The sequence below is a fragment of the Amblyraja radiata genome, chromosome 5, assembly GCF_010909765.2.
Source record: "Amblyraja radiata isolate CabotCenter1 chromosome 5, sAmbRad1.1.pri, whole genome shotgun sequence".
In the NCBI taxonomy this organism is placed as follows: domain Eukaryota; kingdom Metazoa; phylum Chordata; class Chondrichthyes; order Rajiformes; family Rajidae; genus Amblyraja; species Amblyraja radiata.
Genome location: NC_045960.1, coordinates 6,360,366 through 6,380,353, shown reverse-complemented (window position 1 = coordinate 6,380,353; position 19,988 = coordinate 6,360,366). Strand labels below are relative to the sequence as shown.

Here is a 19,988-nt window from a genome sequence, read left to right as displayed (position 1 = left end):
CTACCTCCATGGTTACCAGTGGTAGGTTTGTTACTTTTTCGGCATCCTCCGTGGACGTTGAGGCGCCGGTGTCTGGGTCTGTAGTTGGGTTGATGTTGAGGGTTTGCGCATTTTCCAGGAAGGCCGGTCTGGGCCATGGCCTAAAAAAGACCGATGTTGGGTGTTCCTGGCCTTTGCGCTTTCTCCAGTTTGTCTTGGCCGACTGGTGGGTGCGTAGGGGTGCTGTTTCTGGCTGAAGTAGATTTTGGACGCTGCTTTTATGAGTCCCAGGGTTTTAGCCTCTTCGTCAAGTTCTTTGACCTGTTTGGATAAGTCCCCTCCAAATAGCAGTATTGGTGGTTTGGAGGTTCCAGGTTTGCAGAGGCCCGCAAATTTGGGGTCTAAAGCCGGTTGGATAGCACTCTTCCTAATACTGTTTAACTCGTATTGGGAGTTGCAAAATAAAGCCAGTGCATCTTGGTGATCTTGGGTCATGTCTTGTTCGTTCAATGTGCGGGCGAAAGCTGTAATTCCTGCTGTTAGGACTTTCAGAACTTTTTGTATTTTCAAGTCCCTGGCTCTGATCGATGACCCGACATGTTTCCAGATGCACTGGTTGACACTGGGAACATTTAGTGATTTTCAGTTCCCTGATGGTAAGTGTCTTGCCGTGGTGTCCAATAATGCCTGTCCCTGTAGCTGGTTGAATGACATGTAGTCAATACTTGCCGCTATTTTGGGCTCCAGGTTTTGGCCAGTTTGGTTGGGTTGAATAAACTGGGACACCATATCCAACAGGTTTTCTTTCACCCCATGCACACTAGGGGTATGTTCTGCACACCCCTCTTCAGGGTCAGCCCAGAATTGACCCCCTGTACTCCCCTCTGATGAGGGAGAAACACTGTGCAGCCCCACAAGAGGTACTGATGTAGGACTTACTAGCTGCCCACTGTGGCTAGTCTCCATCTCCCGGAGCTTGCCACTTTGGAGTATTTCCTCCAACAGCCGCTCCAACCGGCTCCAATGCTCACGGGCACTGGCCGCTCGCGGCTGCTCCTGTTCCCCCAGCCGCTCCAACCGGCCCCAATGCTCACGGGCACTGGCCGCTCGCGGCTGTTCAAAGTCGGACTCATCGGAGTCAACGACTCTGTCTGTTTTTTGCTTCGCTTTACTGCCCGGCCGTGGTGTAGATTTGGCCGGTGCGGGAGCGAAGTCGGGCACAGCTGTTCCCATTACGGGAGATTGGCGTGCCGTCGGCTGCTGCTGCTGGCTGCCCGCAACTCCGCGGTTCTCCCCCGCCAGCTTTTTCGCAGCCTTCTTTCTCGTGGATCTGTCCATGCCTCCACCGATAAAGTAAGTGGGAAGAGCGCAGAGTCTCCTTACCTGCTGTTTCCGGCTTTTAAATTCTGCCGCTAAGGGGAACGTCGTTCCCCCTGCTGTGACTCGTTGCAATGCGTGAAGCGATATATGACACGCATGCGTCCTGGCGGGGTTCTTCACGTAGTCACTCACATGACTCCGAAGTAAAATTGTAAATTGTCCCTAGTGTATAGGACAGTGTTAGTGTATGGGGTGATCCCTGGTAACCATCGACTGCAGACCCATAGCACAAATTTGCAACTTGATGCTTTAGTTTTGTTTAGAGATACAGCGCTGAAACAGGACCTTCAGCCCACCGAGTCCGCGCCGACCAGCGATCCCTGCACACTAACACTATCCTACACACACTAGGGACAATTTATAATTTTTACTGAAGCCAATTAGCCTACAAACCTGTGCGCCCTTGAAATTAAAATTAAATTAAATTTCTTTATTTATATAGCACATTTTTAGTCAACTTGCATTGACCCCAAAGTGCTTCACATAATTACATCCACACACCCAGGCAAAGGTGGGTGAAGTGTCTTGCCCAAGGACACAACGACAGTATGCACTCCAAGCGGGATGAAGTGTGGGATGAAACCGGAGCACCCGGAGAAAACCCACGCAGGTCACGGCGAGAATGTACAAACTCAGTACAGTCTCACATTCCAAAGACATGTACGGGGCGATCGCTGGTCTGCGTGGACTCGATGGGCTGCAGCACTAAAGACCACACTTGGAGTACTGTGTGCGTTTCTGGTTGCCCTGCAATAGGAACAGTATAGGAAGGACGTCATTATGGATGGAGAGGATGGAAAGGGTGCAGAGAAGATTTATGTTTCCAGGACTACAGCATTCATTCATTCATTCATTCATTCATCATCGTTGACAACATCAGTGACGCAGTGGTGCTGGTTTCCGATGGGAACGGTGACGGATGCACCACACATCTCTGTCCTCCAGTTCCTGCGGTCTTCTGCCGCTGGAAGTATAGGATGTTGGTGTGTGTGCTTCATCATCATTCCTTACAATGCAACGTACGACAGTGATCGCAACTTCTACTGAAGTGTGGATGGCCGTTGGCTCGCTAGGAGCTCATCCGCCCTTTGACAGGCCTTGTTTTTGGTCCTGCTGGGGGTCCACAGCCCCCTCCTCACCTGGCAAACCAGGTGGGGGAGACGGTATAGTCGCCGACTATCCGGCCATGGAGCAGGTAGCACGGGATTACATGGTACACGTGGCGGGGGGGGGTGGGGGGGGGGGGGGGAACACCCCCCGTCTTGACCTGAAGCGCTGGAGATATAAGAATAGCATGGAAGAACTTTTATTTCCGTGAAGCGTTATTGACATGCACACTGTAGCTCAGTGAAAGGCTTTATTTTGCATGCAATCCAACAATCCGTCAATACTATACGTAAATGCAATTGATACAAAGTGAAGTACACTAGATAGAGCAAAGCGAAAGATAGAGTGACTGTATTGAAGTATATAAAATCATGGAGGGCGTGGATAGGGTACATTATCCCAGTTAGACACAAAATGCTGGAGTAATGGGGCTGTCCCACTGTGCGAGCTAATTCAAGAGTTCTCCCGAGTTTCCCCTGATTCGAACTCGGAGAATTACGGTAATAGCCGCTCGTAGGTACTCGGGGCTCTCGTGGACATTTTTCAACATGTTGAAAAAACTTCACGAGCTTACCGCATTTCCTGAGTACCTGCCGTTAGCGTTACGAGCCGCTAAGAGACATCCCGAGCTCCAACGTACCCGCCACGTACATTCTACGTGCTTACAACGAGTTTGATTTTTTTTTAAACTCGGGAGAGTTCTTGCCTGAACTCGTACAGTGGGACAGCCCCTTAACTCAGCGGGACAGGCAGCATCTCTGGAGAGAAGGAATGGGTGACGTTTTGGGTCGAGACTAAGCACTCATGACACTGGCCATTGGGAACAGTCAAACTAGACTGTTCCGCGAACAAGATTCACGTGATCTTTCATACAGTTTGTTTCTCTTTGTTGGTTGTTTACACTATATTAGTTTAGTTTAGTTCAGAGATACATCGCGGAAATCGGCCCACCGAGTCCACGCCGACCAGTGATCCCCGCACACTAACACTATCCTGCACAAACTAAGGACAATTTGCACTTATACCAAGCCTATTAGCCTGGAAACCTGTACGTCTTTGGGGTGTGGGAGGAATCCAAAGATATCGGGGAAATCCCACGCAGGCCATGGAGAGAACGTACAAACTCCGAACAGATAGCCGGGATGGAACCTGGGGTGCTGTAAGCTCTGTAAGGCAGCAACTCTACCGCTGCACCACTGAGCTGCCCTAATTGACTAATTAACCCATAACAGATTTCATACTGGGACTCCAGCATTCCTCCACTCAGAACGCTTGGGGCAGCAGCTGTAAACCATGCACTCATTCTCATGGTCCGCTTTTCTTCAAAATCTCCCCTTCCCCTGTTAGAGTTCCATTCTTTTACAATCTTATTATTTCACACTCCACAATCAAGTCAAACTCAAGTACAATAGGTGGATCATTCCCATGGGCTTGTACATTCTGGAGTTTAGAAGGATGAGAGGATATCTTATTGAAACATACAAGATTATTAAGGGCTTGGACACGCTAGAGGCAGGAAACATGTTCCCGATGTTGGGGGAGTCCAGAACCAGGGGCCACAGTTTAAGAATAGGGGGTAAGCCATTTTGAACGGAGACGAGGAAACACTTTTTCTCATAGAGAGTTGTGAGTCTGTGGAATTCTCTGCCTCAGAGGGCGGTGGAGGCAGGTTCTCTGGATACTTTCAAGAGAGAGCTAGATAGGGCTCTTAAAGATAACGGAGTCAGGGGATATGGGGAGAAGGCAGGAACGGGGTACTGATTATGGATGATCAGTCATGATCACATTGTATGGCGGTGCTGGCTCGAAGGGCTGAATGGCCTACTCCTGCACCTAATGTATATTGTCTATTGTCTATCAAAGGGGAAGATACAGAGTGCAGAATATAGTTCTCAGCATTGTAGCGCACCAGTTCCACAGATAAAGTCCAATGTCCGACTTACTAAACAAAGATTTGTCAATCTACACATACCTAAAAATGCCCAATGACGATCTCCCCAGACATCTGTAGCAATGAATTCCACAAATTCACCACCCTCTGGCTAAGGAGATTCCTCCTAGTGTCCTTTCTAAACGTATGTCTTTCTTGCTTTCTTTTGCAGAAAATCGATTTTCTGAACGACTGGAAGATAATAAACGTGTTTATCGGGGGAAACGACTTGTGCAATTACTGCACGGATTCGGTAACCCAGTCCTTCTCTCTCTGTGCTGTGGGACAGGAATGTCCCGGGTCTGAAGGGATATCGGGGATCTCACCTGGGCATCTTAATCTCTTGTGGAACAAAAATGCTGGTAGAGTCGCTGCCTCATAGCGCCAGAGACCCGGGGGTTCCATCCTGACCACGGGTGCTGTCTGTACGGAGTTTGCACGTTCTGCCTATGACCGCATGGGTTTTCTCCGGGTGCTCCGGTTTCCTCCCACACTCCAAAGACGCACGGATATGTAGGTCGATTGGCCTCTATAAACTTGCCCTAAGTGTGCAGGGAGTGAATGCAAAAATGGGGTAGCATAGAATTTGTGTGAATGGGCAATCAATAGTTGGCATGGTGAGCTGAAGTGTCTGTTTCCATGCTGTATATTTAAATAGATTCAATTCGCGAAAATGCTCAGGAAATTGAGAGATTCATTTATAGAGCCGTTGGGGTGATACAGCGTGGAAACAGGCCCTTCGGCCCAACTTGCCCACACCGACCAGCATAGCCCATCTATATTAGTCCCACCTTCATGTGTTTGGCCCATATCCCTCTAAACCTGTCCTATCCATGTACCTGTGTAGACACAGAGTGCTGGAGTAACTCAGCGGGTCAGGCAGCATCTCTGGAGAACATGGATAGGTGACGTGTCGGGTCGAGAGTGTCCAGAATGGCATTCCTCACTCAGCCAACTCTGCCAACACTATACCATGGGTATTTAGTTTATGTGGTTTTGTTTAGAGATACAGCGTAGCATCAGGCCCTTCGGCCCACCTAGACCGTACAGACCATCTTTCACCATACATCATGTGTAAGAAAGAACTGCTGGTTTAAATGGTCTCGAGAGATGCTGCCTCACCCTCTGAGTTACTCCAGCATTTTGTGTCTATCACCATACACCAGTTCTATCCCTATGTAATCAAGGCTTTTGGATAGGCCTGTGGATATGCAGGGAATGGTGGGATAGGGGGTCACGTGCAGGCAGAGGAGATTAGTTTAACTTGGCATCAAGTTCAGCACGGACATTGTGGGCTGAAGGGCCTGTTCTAGTTCCTAGGTTCCAAGGCCTAGGGTTCTGTGTTCTAATGTCTTCAGTCTACATTTCTCAGAACCACATGAAAGGGGAGCCATGAATGCTTTCTTAACCACTTTGCGTGCAAGAGAACAGTCACGGTGGCGCAGCGGTGGAGTTGCTGCTTAATGCCCCTGTCCCATTTAGGAAACCTGAACGGAAACCTCTGGAGACTTTGTGCCCCACCCAAGGTTTCCGTGCGGTTCCCGGAGGTTCCCGGAGGTTTTTGTCAGTCTCCCTACCTGCTTCCACTACCTGCAATCTCCGGCAACCACCTGCAACCTCCGGGAACCGCACGGAAATCTTGGGTGGGGCGCAAAGTCTCCAGAGGTTTCTGTTCAGGTTTCCTAAGTGGGACAGGGGCATTACAGCGAATGCAGCGCCGCAGTCCAGGTTCCATCCCGACTACGGGTGCTGTCTGTACGGAGTTTGTACGTTCTCCCCGTGACCTGCGTGGGTTTTCTCCGAGATCTTCGGTTTCCTCCCACACTCCAAAGACGTACAGGTTTGTAGGTTAATTGGCTTGGTAAATGTAAAAATTGTCCCTAGTGGGTGTAGGATGGTGTTAGTGTGCGGGGATCGCTGGTTGGTGCGGACCCGGTGGGCCGAAGGGCCTGTTTCCACGCTGTATCTCTAAACTAAAACTAAACTAAACTAAAGAACATCACAGCCACTTTTGCCCGTGGTCTCTTGGCTCCACGTATTTATAGATTGCTGACCTTAAACCCGTTCTCCGTTTCGTCCTCCCAGGCCTATTTTTCTGCGATAAACTTTGCCAAGCGGATAGAGGAAGCGCTGGATATCCTCCACAGTGAGGTAGGTTCATTATAATTAACGGGCTTGCCCCCCCCTATATCAAAAATCTTCTAACCCACCATTCCACCTCCAGGTCCCTCAGATCGGCCGACTTGGGGCTACTGACTATCCCGCGGTCTAGGTTTAAGCTCAGGGGTGACTTTTGCGGTTGCAGCTCCTAGACTGTGGAACAGCATCCCTCTCCTCATCAGAACTGCCCCCTCCATCGACTCCTATAAATCGAGGCTCAAAACCGATTTCTAGCGTTCCTACTCCCTAGTCTTTTTGAGCCCCTCTGAGGGGGCGCTGTAAACAGTTTAAATATGTATTGTTAGGTCTGTGTACCACTGTATGTAGCACATTAGTACCTGCACTGATATACAGCACTTTGGTCAACGTGAGCTGTTTTTAGACAATAGACACTAGACAATAGGTGCAGGAGTAGGCCATTCGGCCCTTCGAGCCAGCACTGCCATTCAAAGTGATCATGGCTGATCATCCCCAATCAGTACCCCATTCCTGCCTTCTCCCCATATCCCCTGACTCCGCTATTTTTAAGAGCCCTATCTAGCTCTCTCTTGAACACATCCAGAGAACCTGCCTCCACCTGAGGCAGAGAATTCCACAGACTCATCACTCTCTGTGAGAAAAAGTGTTTCCTCGTCTCCATTCTAAATGGCTTACCCCTTATTCTTAAACTGTGGCCCCTGGTTCTGGACTCCCCCAACATCGGGAACATGTTTCCTGCCTCTAACGTGTCCAAGCCCTTAAAAATCTTATATGTTTCAATAAGATTGCCTCTCATCCTTCTAAACTCCAGAGTGTACAAGCCCAGCTGCTCCATTCTCTCAGCATATGACAGTCCTGCCATCCCGGGAATTAACCTTGTAAACCTACGCTGCATTCCCTCAATAGCAAGAATGTCCTTCCTCAAATTAGGGGACCAAAACTACACACAATTTTTAATTGTGCTATACAAATAAAATTGATTGATTGATCGATTGATAATCCTCGTGTAGCGGACCACAACCAACTGACAGCCGCCCAATCTCCCCGTCTGTTGCCCGAGGTAAATTGATTTTACGTTTGATGCTGGCGTCTTGAGAATAAAATCGTGCAGTGGCTCGAATAAACATTTCTAGGAGGTCACCATACAGGTTGAGGTTTGTTATAGTCACATGTTCTGTGAAACAGTGAAAAGCTTTGTTCCGCCTGCTATGCAAACATCCCAAAACTGGTGGCGCAGCGTTCGAGTTGCTGCCTCACAGCGCCATTAATGCTTTCTTAACCACTTTGCATGCGAGAGAGCGGTCACGCTGGCAAAGCGGTAGAGTTGCTGCCTTACAGTGAATGCAGCGCTGGAGACCCGGGTCCAATCCCGACTACAGGTGCTGTCTGTATGGAGTTTGTACATTCTCACCGTGACCTGCGTGGGGTTTTCTCCGGGTGCTCCGGTTTCCTCCCACATTCCAAAGACGTGCAGATTTGTAGGTTAATTGGCTTCAGTAAATTGTCCCTAGTTTGACGGATAGAACTAGTGAACGGGTGATCGCTGGTCGGCGTGGGCGTGCTGTGTCGAAGAAAATGTTTCCATGCTGTATCTCTGAACTCTGAATGCTTTAAATGTTGACGTTTAACTAAACTTCCTTAGGTTCCCAGAGCTTTTGTCAACCTAATCGAAGTTTTGCAGCTCATTCCATTGAGAAGCCTTTATCAGGATAAGACGCTGAGCTGCCCCAGAGTACTAATGAGGTACAGTAATTGCAACTGACATATGCATTTCATGTAGGAAGGAACTGCAGATGCTTTTTTACAGCAAAGATAGACACAAAATGCTGGAGTGACTCAGCAGGACAGGCAGCATCTCTGGAGAGAAGGAATAGGTGACGTTTTGGCTCAAGACTCTTCTTCAGACATTCAGACCTTTCAAAAGACAATAGACAAAAGGTGCAGGAGTAGGCCATTCGGCCCTTCGAGTCAGCACCGCCATTCAATGTGATCATTTCTTGAGTCTGAAGAAGGGTCTCGACCCAAAATGTTATCTATCCCTTCTCTCGAAAATTTCTTGCCAGTTTTTAAACCTTGAAAGTTGAAAATTTGGGTAACTCAAACGGCAGGTTCGAGTGATCTTATGTTAGTCAGAGCAGATAAGGTTAGCATTGCTGATAGGTTATACAGGGAACTGCTAGTTCACTAAAAAAAGACACAAAGTGCTGGAGTAACTCAGCGGGCCAGGCGGCATCTCTGGAGAACATGGATAGGTGACGTTTCACAGAGTGCTGGAGTAACTCAGCGGGTCAGGCAGCATCTGTGGAGAACATGGATAGGTGACGTTTCACAGAGTGCTGGAGTAACTCAGCGGATCAGGCAGCATCTGTGGAGAACATGGATAGGTGACGTTTCACAGAGTGCTGGAGTAACTCAGCGGGCCAGGCAGCATCTGTGGAGTACATGGATAGGTGACGTTTTACAGAGTGCTGGAGTAACTCAGCAGGCCAGGCAGGAATGGGTCAGGGCCAAGGTTATGAAAGAGAGGAATGGGGGAGGAAGGAAAATTGAAAAGAATGGGCTGGGGCGCACACACTGGGGTCCTGAGAGAGAGGACGGGTGGGGGGGGGGCGGAGAACAAATGGGGTGCGCTGTTACCTAAAATTGGAGAATTCAAAATTCAACATTATGGTGAAGACATTTCATTCGGTGAAGACACTTTGCGTCATGTGGTGTGACCAAGTAGTCATTATTAGTCGGAAGGATTTTCTGTTGTGGAACTTGGCTGACGCGATCAATTGAATGGTTCTTAAGCAGAGTCTTTCACCCAGAGTAGTGGAATCGAGGACCAGAGGACACAGGTTTATGGTGAGGGGTGGGGGGGGGGATAGATTTAATAGGAACCTGAGTGGCAACTCTTTTTTTTTTGCACAAAGGATGGTGGGTGTATGGAACGAGCTGCCGGAGGAGGTAGTTTAAATAGGTTCTATCACAATATTTGAAAGGTACATGGATAGGACAGGTTTGGAGGGATATGGGACTAGTGTAGATGGGGTGTGGGCAAGTTGGGCCAAAGGGCTTGACTCCGTGCTATGACTCTACACACCACAGATCCCAGGGGATATTGTACTCGATTAGCGCTCCTGGAGATGGGTGCTCAAACCGAGGGAATGGGTGGCGTGAAGAATAAAGTCTACGCTGAGTAACTTGTCTGCCATTCACTTGCAGGGTGTTGTGCTACTGTGTGGTAAAACCCAGTGAGAACTCTACAGAGCTGGAGATGATGTCTGAAGCCAACAGGGCCTACCAGGTATCTCATACATTCATGTTCACAAGTCATAGGAGCCAGGGCTGCCAACATTGGGTGAGAGGTCGGACTGAGAAATTGCGAGAAACCAAGTCCGAGGAGTGTAGTGACCAATGGGTGGGGAGGGAGGATGTGGGAGGGAGGTGTCCCCCCCTCCCATTGGAACTGAGCTTTTGCATTTTTCAGCTTGAAATTGTGTAATCTGGTTTATACTGTAGCGAGTCTTTTAACTTATACTTGAATGCATTATTTATGCTTTAAATTGAATAGCTATGAATAAGGTTAGGCTAAATTACATTCCTGATTACATTCAACAGTAGAGCCAGGCTCCGATCAACAGGTGCAGCATATGAATGATCTTAGTATATTCATGTATGGAAATCAGATTTTAATCAAACACTTGGCCCATGTTGACCAACCTGAGACTCACTGCACACCTGGTATTACTCCTGACCCTGACTCCAGTTGCATACCTTCTCTCTTTCCTGACCCTGAGTTCAGCCTTACACCTGGCCCCCTATTCTACCCTGATCATAGCTGCTTACCTGCTTAGGTTCCCAGTGCTGAACACTCCCATTGTCCCAGCTCTGACTGCACATCCAGTACTATTCCAGACCTTGACTCTGGATGCACACTTGGCCTTGCTCCTAGCCCCTCTGCACTGACAATATATCTGGCCCACACTTAAAGCCCAATATCTGACCCCCTGGACTTAACCTATTACGTTCAAGTCCACAGGTGCTTATCTAATGCGGTAATATTTTATGGGGCACTTCACGGACTAAATTTTGTATAACAAAATTTGCTACATACATTGGCTTCCTTGTTATCTAACATGCTAGTTACTTTGTCAAAGAAGTCATCAATTGGTTGAACACAATTTCTCATCCATAAAATTAAACTAATTCAGCTGTATAATATTCTGTTACCATTTCCTTCATTTTCCTCACAAACTGTCCTGAAGTCATTTTCACCCAAATATTTTCAGTATTTTGATGTCTTTCTCTCAGCTGGGACTTTTCCGAAATGCAAAGTCCAATAACTATATATTTAAGCAATAATATTCTATTTAATGCGATCTTGAAAATATATCATAATTTCTGTTGTATTCATTATGCAACAAAGATAAAAAGATCTTTGTTTTCATTGCACCTACCAACATGCATACATCATTATATTACAGTTAATATGTCCCAAGGGCAAATTTTTGTTCCAATGCTCCCCATTCCCAATTACTTTTACATTGAAGTGATTGAAATCCAAGTGAAGTTTAAATGGCATCAGAAAAATAAAACCTCTGGAATAGATGATATTCATTACGTGATTGGTTGGAGTCAGTATCAGCACAATTCCTATATAAAATTTGGAATCTTCAGATGTCGTGGTTCAAGTTAAAACTAAAGACAAATAACAACCTCCTCATGCATTTCCCTGCAAGTATCTCTATCGCTCCTTTAAAATATGCCCCTTCTTTGAACAAGCTCTTAAGCATCGCATCTGAATCAGTTTCCATCTGATTACACTCCTTAAGGATATTCATCTACGTTTTCAATTAATAAAACAACGTGACTGGGGACATTTCTATTCAACCTGTCAAAGGAATTTGGGGGGGGGGGGGGGGGAGTTTAGAAATAGTCAGTGAGGTAAACAAACATAATAGTTGAGTGGCAAATGACAATAGTGCTACCTTCCCAATATTTAACTGAAGACAATAATGGGTTATCGGGGCTGTATGTTGCGACAGACAGCCTGACACCTTGCATGTCATTTTAATATTACACTTATCCCATCCCCCTGGATATTCCGGATGAATAAATTAAGGTTTTGTCCACTAATTACAAATCAGGCTAATTACAAATCAATAACATTAGCCAACTCCGAAACACGAAGCGCTGAGCATTGGGATCCAAACATCACGGACAACTGGCCTCAGTTCCCCGCTCACATCTGGCAGTTTTCTCCGTCTGAATCAGGGGCCACGGAGCGTTTTTGAAAATGGGGGGGGGGCTGAGTGATCATTGATCACTGGCCTTAGGGGTACCTGGCGAAGGTGTGGAGCAACCGAGTGGGGGGAGGGTGTGGGAAGGGGGTGCACCCCCTTCCCACGGTAGGGACTTTTTGAAATTTGATGTATTAAAATCATTTTTAAAATCATGTATGATTTCAATGTTTTTTGTTTGAAGTATTTTTAAAAGGTAACTTTTTTAAGGGGTAGCTTTTTCCACACAAAGGGTGGTGGGTATATGGAACAAGCTGCCAGAGGAGGTAGTTGAGGCAGGTTGATTAAACGTGGCTTAGTTCATTATTATTGTCATGGAAAACCTTTTGTACAGTGAAAAGCTTTTGTTGCGTGCTACCCAGTCAGAGAAAAGACATGGTTACAATCGAGCCGTCCACAGTGTACAGATACATGATAAAGGGAATAACGTTCAGTGCAAGATATAACACTGAAGTGCGATAAAGTCCGATTAAAGATAAAAAGTAATAGAAATAACTACAATTGCTAGTTTTGACCAAATATAGTTCAGATTAGTTCAGTTTAGTTTCTTGTCACGTGTACCGAGGTACAGTGAAAAGCTTCTTATAACGTGCTAACCAATCAGCTGAAAGACAATACATGATTACAATCGAGCCATTTACAGTGTACAGATACATGATAAGGGAATAACGTGAATAAGGTTTAGTGCAAGAAAAAGTCGGATCAAAGATAGTCCAAGTGTTTAAGAGGGAACTGCAGATGCTGGAAAATCGAAGGTAGACAAAAGTGCTGGAGAAACTCAGCGGGTGCAGCAGCATCTATGGAGCGAAGGAAATAGGCAACGTTTCGGGCCGAAACCCTTCTTCAGACTGATGTAGAGTGGGGGTGGGGGGGGGGGGGGGGGGGGAGAAGAAAGGAGAAAGGATGAGGAGGAGCCCAAGGGCTGGGGGAGAGCTGAGAAGAGGAGGAGACAGCAAAGGCTACCGGAAATTGGAGAAGTCAATGTTTATGCCGCTGGGGTGCAGACTGCCCAAGCGGAATATGAGGTGTTGCTCCTCCAATTTCCGGTGGTGCTCACTCTCGCCATGGAGGAGGCCCAGGACAGAGAGGTAGGATTAGGAACGGGAGGAGGAATTGAAGACAGACACAAAATACTGGAGTAACTCATCGGGACAGGCAGCATCTCTGGAGAGAAGGAATGGGTGACGTTTCAGGTCGAGACCCTTCTTCAGACAAATTGTCCCTAGTGTGTGTGGGATAGAGTCAGTGTGCGGGGACCGCTGGTCGGCGCGGACTCAGTGGGTCGAAGGGCCTGTTTCCGTGCTGTATCTCTAAACTAAACTAAACTAAACTAAAAGTGACCAACCTGTACACCAGGCCCTGCGGCCCTGACTGTGGATTGGCATTCATCAGTTTCTTTTCCTGCCCTCTATCCCCACCCCTTGCCTCTCCTCAGCACCACACCAAAATGCTCGTCGAGTCAGGCAGGTACGACACTCGAGAAGATTTCACTGTCGTCTTGCAGCCTTTCTTTCATCACGTCAAGGTCCCGATTTTGGAAGTAAGTGATAATGCCTGTTTATTGTTGAATCTAAATACCCGCTCTGACATGTTCAAAAGGGCATAGCAGCAGAATTAGGACATTCGGCCCATCCAGATGCTGCAAGGACTCGAGGGCCCGAGCTACAGGGAGAGGTTGAGAAGGCCGGGATTGTATTCCTTGGAGCGCAGGAGGATGAGGGGTGATCGTACGGTGATCTCATGGGCCAAACGCAGTCAGGTGTGACTAGCGTAAATGGGGCACGATGGTCGGCATGGACAAGTTGGGCCGAAGAGCCTAACTGGAAGTGTAGGAAGGAACTGCAGATGCTGGTTTAAACTGAAGATAGACACAAACTGCTGGAATAACTCCGCGGGACAGGCAGCATCTCTGGAGAGAAGGAATGGGTGATGTTTTGGGTCTGAAGAAGAGTCTCGATCCGAAACGCCACCCATTCCTTCTCTCCAGAGATGCTGCCTGTCCCGCTGAGTTACTCCAGCATTTCATGTCTACGTTCAGCCTAACTAGATGTTACAGTTTTCAGGCTCCTGTACCTTCTTCCCGATGGCAGGGGTGAAATGAGTGCGTGGCCAGGGTGGTGTGGGTCTGTGATGATGCTGGCTGCCTTTATGAGACAGCGACTCCTGTAGATCCCTTTGATGGAGGGAAGGTCAGTACCTGTGATGGATCTCCTGTGTTGTATGGAAATGAGCTTGTTTTTATTTTTTCGACACAGTTGGGTTCATGCCGACATTTGTGCAGTGTGCCCCTCTAGATGTCCAGCGCTGAGTGACCTATTCTGCTCCTTTCCTATTTGTCTTTAGAATGGACATCCAGACACTTCGTTCTTTGCTCCAGACTGCTTCCATTTGAGCAGGCGGTTCCACACACAGGTGGCGAGAGCTCTCTGGAATAACATGGTAAGATATTAGCTCACTATATGGTCATCCCTGAGACAACTCTATCTCCCCCTGAAGCCCAACAACTGATCAAATCTACTTAACCTGATCCGCTACCTCGAGGATATAAAGTGTTGGATGGCCCAGAACTTCCTCCAACTAAACGAGAGTAAGTCTGAGGTCATCCTTCTCGGCCCCTCGGGCTCAATCAAAACGATAGCAGGCAGCCTTGGAAGCCTTAAGGGCCTGTCCCACGAGCATGCGACTCCATGCGGCAAGCGCGTGGTCGCTAATGTGGTCGCTTGAGCCGTACGGCCTCGCGGGGCCGGTCCCACTTCGATCGCCGGAGCCGTATGGAGTTGTGCGGAGTTGGTCCCGACATCGCGCGGGGCTCCGAAAAACTGACCGTGTTCAAATATTCCGCGCGACAACGGCCTGCCGGCCCGCAGCCGCCTCGACGCCGTACGCACCGCCTCGAGGGGCATGCGCAGCGTCTCGATACCGTACGCAGCGTCTTGACGCCGTACGTCACGCGCGAGCTTCCCACGGACTTCGCTCGAACTTCACGTCACTCACTCGACCTCCGCGCAGCCCCCGCTTCTGGTTTGGTCGCGCTCACCGCATGCAGGCGCTTGCTGGTGGGACCGGCCCTGTACGGGGATCACTCGACCTCCGCGCGGCCCCCGCTTCTGGTTTGGTCGTGCTCGCCGCATGCAGGTCGCATGCTCGTGGGACAAGCCCTTTACCCCACTACTCAAACCTCACGTCAAAAACCTTGGCGTGATATTTGACTCAGCATTGAAATTTGACAAACAAGTCAATGCCGTGGTAAAAGCTAGCTTCTTCCAGCTTCGGACGATAGCTAAAATAAAACAATACCTCCAGTTTGATGACCTCGAAAAGATCATCCACACATTTATCTCCTCCCGCCTAGATTACTGCAACTCTCTTTACACTGGCATCAGCTCAATCTTCCCTGTCCCGCCTGTAACTGGTCCAAAACGCCGCAAAGTGCTGGAGTAACTCAGCAGCATCTCCAATCAGTATTCCGTACCTTGTCTGTTCTGACTAAGGTCAGACCCTAATCTGCCCTTTCAAAAACATAAATGTTGTACTCTTTCTCATTGTGACATCTCCGCATGGTATGCTTACATTGAAGAGGTTCTTCTCCCCGCTGTGAATCCCTCTCTCACCGTTCCCTATCTGTGCTTCCTGCTGCTCTACCACTCTACCACCATGTTCACACCCGCATCAGTCTGAAGAAATATCCAGACCCAAAACGTCACCTATCCATGTACTCCACAAATGCAGCCTGACCCGCTGAGTTACTCCAGCACTCTGTGAAACGTCACCTATCCATGTTCTCCACAGATGCTGCCTGACCCGCTGAGTTACTCCAGCACTCTGTGTCTTTCTTTATGCCCCCCCCCCCCCTCCCCCCTCCCATCCCCCACCTTAAATTCCACAGATTCACCACCCTCTGACTAAAGAAATTCCTCCTCATCTCCTTTTTCAAGTTATTCTCAGGCTGTGGCCTCTGGTCCTAGACTCTCCCAATAGTGGAAACATCCTCTCCACAGCCACTCTATCCAGGCCTTTCACTATTCGGTAAGTTTCAATGAAGTCCCCCCTCAGCCTTCTAAACTCCAGCGAGTGAAAAAGTGTTCCCACATCTCCGTTCTAAATGGCCTACCCCTTATTCTTAAACTGTGGCCCCTGGTTCTGAACTCCCCCAACCGGGAACATGTTTCCTGCCTCTAGCGTGTCCAAACCCTTAATAATCTTACATGTTTCAATAAGATCCCCTCCCATCCTTCTAAATTCCAGTGAATACAAGCCCAGCCGTTCCATTCTCTCAGCATATGACAGTCCAGCCATCCCGGGAATTAACCATGTAAACCTACGCTGCTCTCCCTCAATAGCAAGGATGTTCTTCCTCAAATTAGGGGACCAAAACTGCACACAATACTCCAGGTGTGGTCTCATTAGGGCCCTATACAACTGCAGAAGGACCTCTTTGCTCCTATACTCAACTCCTCTTGTTATAAAGGCCAACATGCCATTCGCTTTCTTCACTGCTTGCTGTACCTGCATGCTTACTTTCATTGACTGGACCCCCAGATTTCGTTGTACTTCCCCTTTTCCCAACTTGACACCATTTAGATAGTAACCTGCCTTCCTGTTTTTGCTACCAAAGTGGATAAACTCACATTTATCCACATTAAACTGCATCTGCCCACTCCCCCAACCTGTCCAAATCACCCTGCATTCTCATAGCATCCTCCTCACAATTCACACTGCCACCCAGCTTTGTGTCATCTGCAAATTTACTATTGTTACTTTGAATACCTCACTAGGGCCCTGTACAACCCATAACGGCCAGTACTTGATGCATATACTCAATGGTTGAAGGCAAGTAGACCATATGTCAGAGATAGACACTGGGTCAAGGAAAGAGCGTTCACGTCGCGGCCCTGCTTCCACCAATCTTTCCACCACCACGCACAAGAATCACAAGATGCGACAAGACAGACACCATTGTACGCAGATGCCGAGATGTGTGTTCAGCTCTGGCTGAACAACTAATCTTGTGTGTGGACTCGATAAGAAGAAGAGACAGATACAAAACGCTGGAGTAACTCAGCGGGACAGGCAGCATCTCTGGAGGGAAGGAATGGGTGACGTTTCGGGTCGAGACCACATATCAATCTCACCAGCCATCAGCAAGAAAATGTAACAACTTTTATTTTACTTAGTTGCAACCTGTTGGGGAGAAGTCCAACTTCCAAGATGTCACGGCCAACGTCTCTCTGGACTGCCCGTCACAGGTAAGAATCTGAATGGATCGCAATGGATGGAGAAATACTATGGAGCGTGTACCAGAGTTCATGTTCATAAGTTCTAATAGCAGATTAGGCCATTCGGCCCATCAAGTTTAGTTTAGTTTCATTTAGAGTTACGGTGCAGACACAGGCCCTTCGGCCCACCGAGTCCGCACCGACCAGCGATCCCCGCACACTAACACTATCCTACGCGCAGTAGCGACAATTTTACTTTGCACCAAATCAATTAACCTACAAATCTGTACGTCTTTGGAGTGTGGGAGGAAACCGAAGGTTTCGGATAAAACCCACGCAGGTCACGGGGAGAACGTACAAACTCCATACAGACAGCACCCGTAGTCAGGATGGAACCCGGGTCTCTGGCGCTGTGAGGCAGCAACTCTACCGCTGCGCCACCGTGATGCAGTGTGCTATTCTCCTGTGAAGTCTACTCCGCCATTCACTCATGACTGATCTATCTTTCCCTCTCAACCCCATTCTCCTGCCATCTCCCCATAACCCCTGACACCCGTACTAATCAAGAATCAGTCAAACTCCGCCTTAAATATGCCCAATGACTTGGCCTCCACAGCTGTCTTTGGCGAGGAATTCCGCAGATTCACCACCCTCTGACTAAAGAAATCTTCCTTCTGAAGATACGCCCTTTAATTCTGAGGCTGTGCCCTCTGGTCCCAGACTCTCTCACAAGTGGAAACATCCTCTCCACACCCACTCTATCCCGACCCAATACAATACAATACAATACGGTTTATTTGTCACATTGCACATAAGTGCAAGTGAAATGAATATATCAGCAGCGGTACAATGATAAAGAACACACACAAAAACACAATAAAAGTTTAACATAAACATCCACCACAGCATTCATCACTGTGGTGGAAGGCACACAATTTGGCCAGTCCTCCTCCATTTTCCCCCGTGGTCGGGACCTCAACCCTCCGCAGCCGTTGCTGCGGGCGTCCAGATGGTAAAAGGACAAGGTACAAGTCCAGGTAAGTCCAGAGTCAGCTCTTCCCCACCGGAGACCGCGGCTTTAAGTTGGTGTAGGCCGCAGGCCGGCGGCCGAAGATTTAAAGTCCCCGCCGCGCCGCAGACAGAAACACCGCAGACCGCAGGGCCGGCGGTCGAAGCTCCCCTCCAGGGGTGATGGTAAGTCGCCACCGCGCCCGCAGTAGAAGTTGGCCGCGGGCCGGCAGTGATGGCTTCTTCTTCCCCCGGGTCCCCCACGAGGGAACCCGAGCTGTAGACGCCGCGCCAGCTGGAGCTGTGCAGACCGCGCGCGGCTTCAGGCTGCCGGCTGCCCCGGGCCAGCGAAATGGAGCGCTCCCCTCCAGCGAGCCCCAGCGAGGGCTCACCCGCTCCGCGCCGAGAGTCCACGCTACGCCCGCCGCTGAAGCCCCGGGCGCGTCTCCGGGAAAGGCCGCGCCGATCCTTGCTGTTAGGCCACTGGGAGGCGACCTGGAAAATGTCGCCTCTCCATGGAGGAGGCGGCCGAAACGGTTTCCCCCTCACCCCCCCCCCCCACACCACCCCCCACACAAAACACACAAAGACCTAGTGGGTCTTTGAATGCTCTGATAATGAAAGGTTGGTCCTGGTTGGAAAGGTGATGGGGACCAAACCCAGCCAAGGCGGTCCCTCCTCCCAATCCCCCTTTAAGTATAGGTATCTTAATGTTACTTGTCTCGGCACGGTGGCACAGTGGTAGAGTTGCTGCCTCACAGCGCCAGAGACCCGGCTTCCATCCTGACCTCGTGTGCTGTCTGTACGGAGTTTGCACGCTTTTCCTGTGACCGCATGGGTTTTCTCCAGGAGCTCGGTTTCCAAAGACGTGCAGGTGTGTAGGTTAATTGGGCTTCGGTAATTTGCAAATTGTCCCTCGCGTGTGCGTAGGATAGTGTTACTGTGCGGGGATCGCTGGTCAGCGCGGACTCGACCGACCGAAGGGCCTGTCTCCGCGCTGTATCTCTAAACTAAAATGTATCGAGGTGCAGTAACAAAGTGTTGTTTGTATCCAGTCTAACCACATAATACTATGCAGTGAACCCTCGTTATAACGGACCATAGCAGGGGGAATGGTGTCCATTACTGCCGATTGTCCGCTATAACAGAGTGTAAAATATGATCATTTCATGTGTAGAGACCCAACAATAACAATGGGGCACAAGCACTGACAGAGGTGCCTTTACCCAACAGAAACGTTAAAGCCAAGCCTTGCCTGCCCTTAGCTACGATGTTCCTAGGTCTGAATACAGCAATACAGGTGTGGGTCTGAGGTGATGGGGACAAGGGAGTGGTGTGGGTCTGGGGTGATGGGGGCCAGGGAGTGGTGTGGGTCTGGGGCGATGGGGACAAGGGAGTGGTGTGGGTCTGGGGTGATGGGGACCAGGGAGTGGTGTGGGTCTGGGGTGGAGTCGGCAGCCCGGCCCGGCGGTAGAGTTCTGTAGATCCGTCCGCTATAACCAAAATCCATGATAACGCAGTCCATAATAAGGCGGTCCGTAATAACGAGGGATTACTGTGCATGAATACAATTAAGCCAAACACGAGTACAAAATGCAACGCATTGTAGCGTAACAGTCCCAGAGAAAAATCCAATGTCTGCAATGGGGTAGGTTGGAGGACCGGGAGAGTATGCTTGCTTATGAAGGGCCGTTCAGAAGCCTGATAACAGAGGGGAAGAAGCTGTTCCTGAGTCTGGTGGTGCCCACTTTTCAGCTTCTGTACCTTCTGCCCGCGGGGAGCAGGGAGAAGAAGGAATGACTGGAGTGGGAAAGGTCCTTGAGTATGTTGGCTGCTTTCCAACATGGATGGACAGTAAACCCTCATTTTAACAGACCCATTGTAAGGGATTTTTGGTTAATAGTGGACACACCTGCTGACCCCAGCCCCGATTGGCAAGGAGCA

The 19,988-nt window shown here is 49.0% G+C and overlaps 1 protein-coding gene across 1 annotated transcript in view; it reads left to right on the top strand.

Moving 5' to 3' along the window:
- plb1 (phospholipase B1) overlaps nt 1–19,988 on the top strand; it is a 144,859-nt gene that overhangs the window by 78,933 nt on the left and 45,938 nt on the right. The window contains exons 25-31 of the mRNA XM_033020479.1: nt 4,569–4,649; nt 6,482–6,547; nt 8,178–8,278; nt 9,743–9,824; nt 13,256–13,360; nt 14,164–14,259; nt 16,995–17,066. Of these exons, the coding sequence (XP_032876370.1) occupies nt 4,569–4,649; nt 6,482–6,547; nt 8,178–8,278; nt 9,743–9,824; nt 13,256–13,360; nt 14,164–14,259; nt 16,995–17,066 (603 nt within the window). The remainder of the gene's footprint in view (nt 1–4,568; nt 4,650–6,481; nt 6,548–8,177; nt 8,279–9,742; nt 9,825–13,255; nt 13,361–14,163; nt 14,260–16,994; nt 17,067–19,988) is intronic.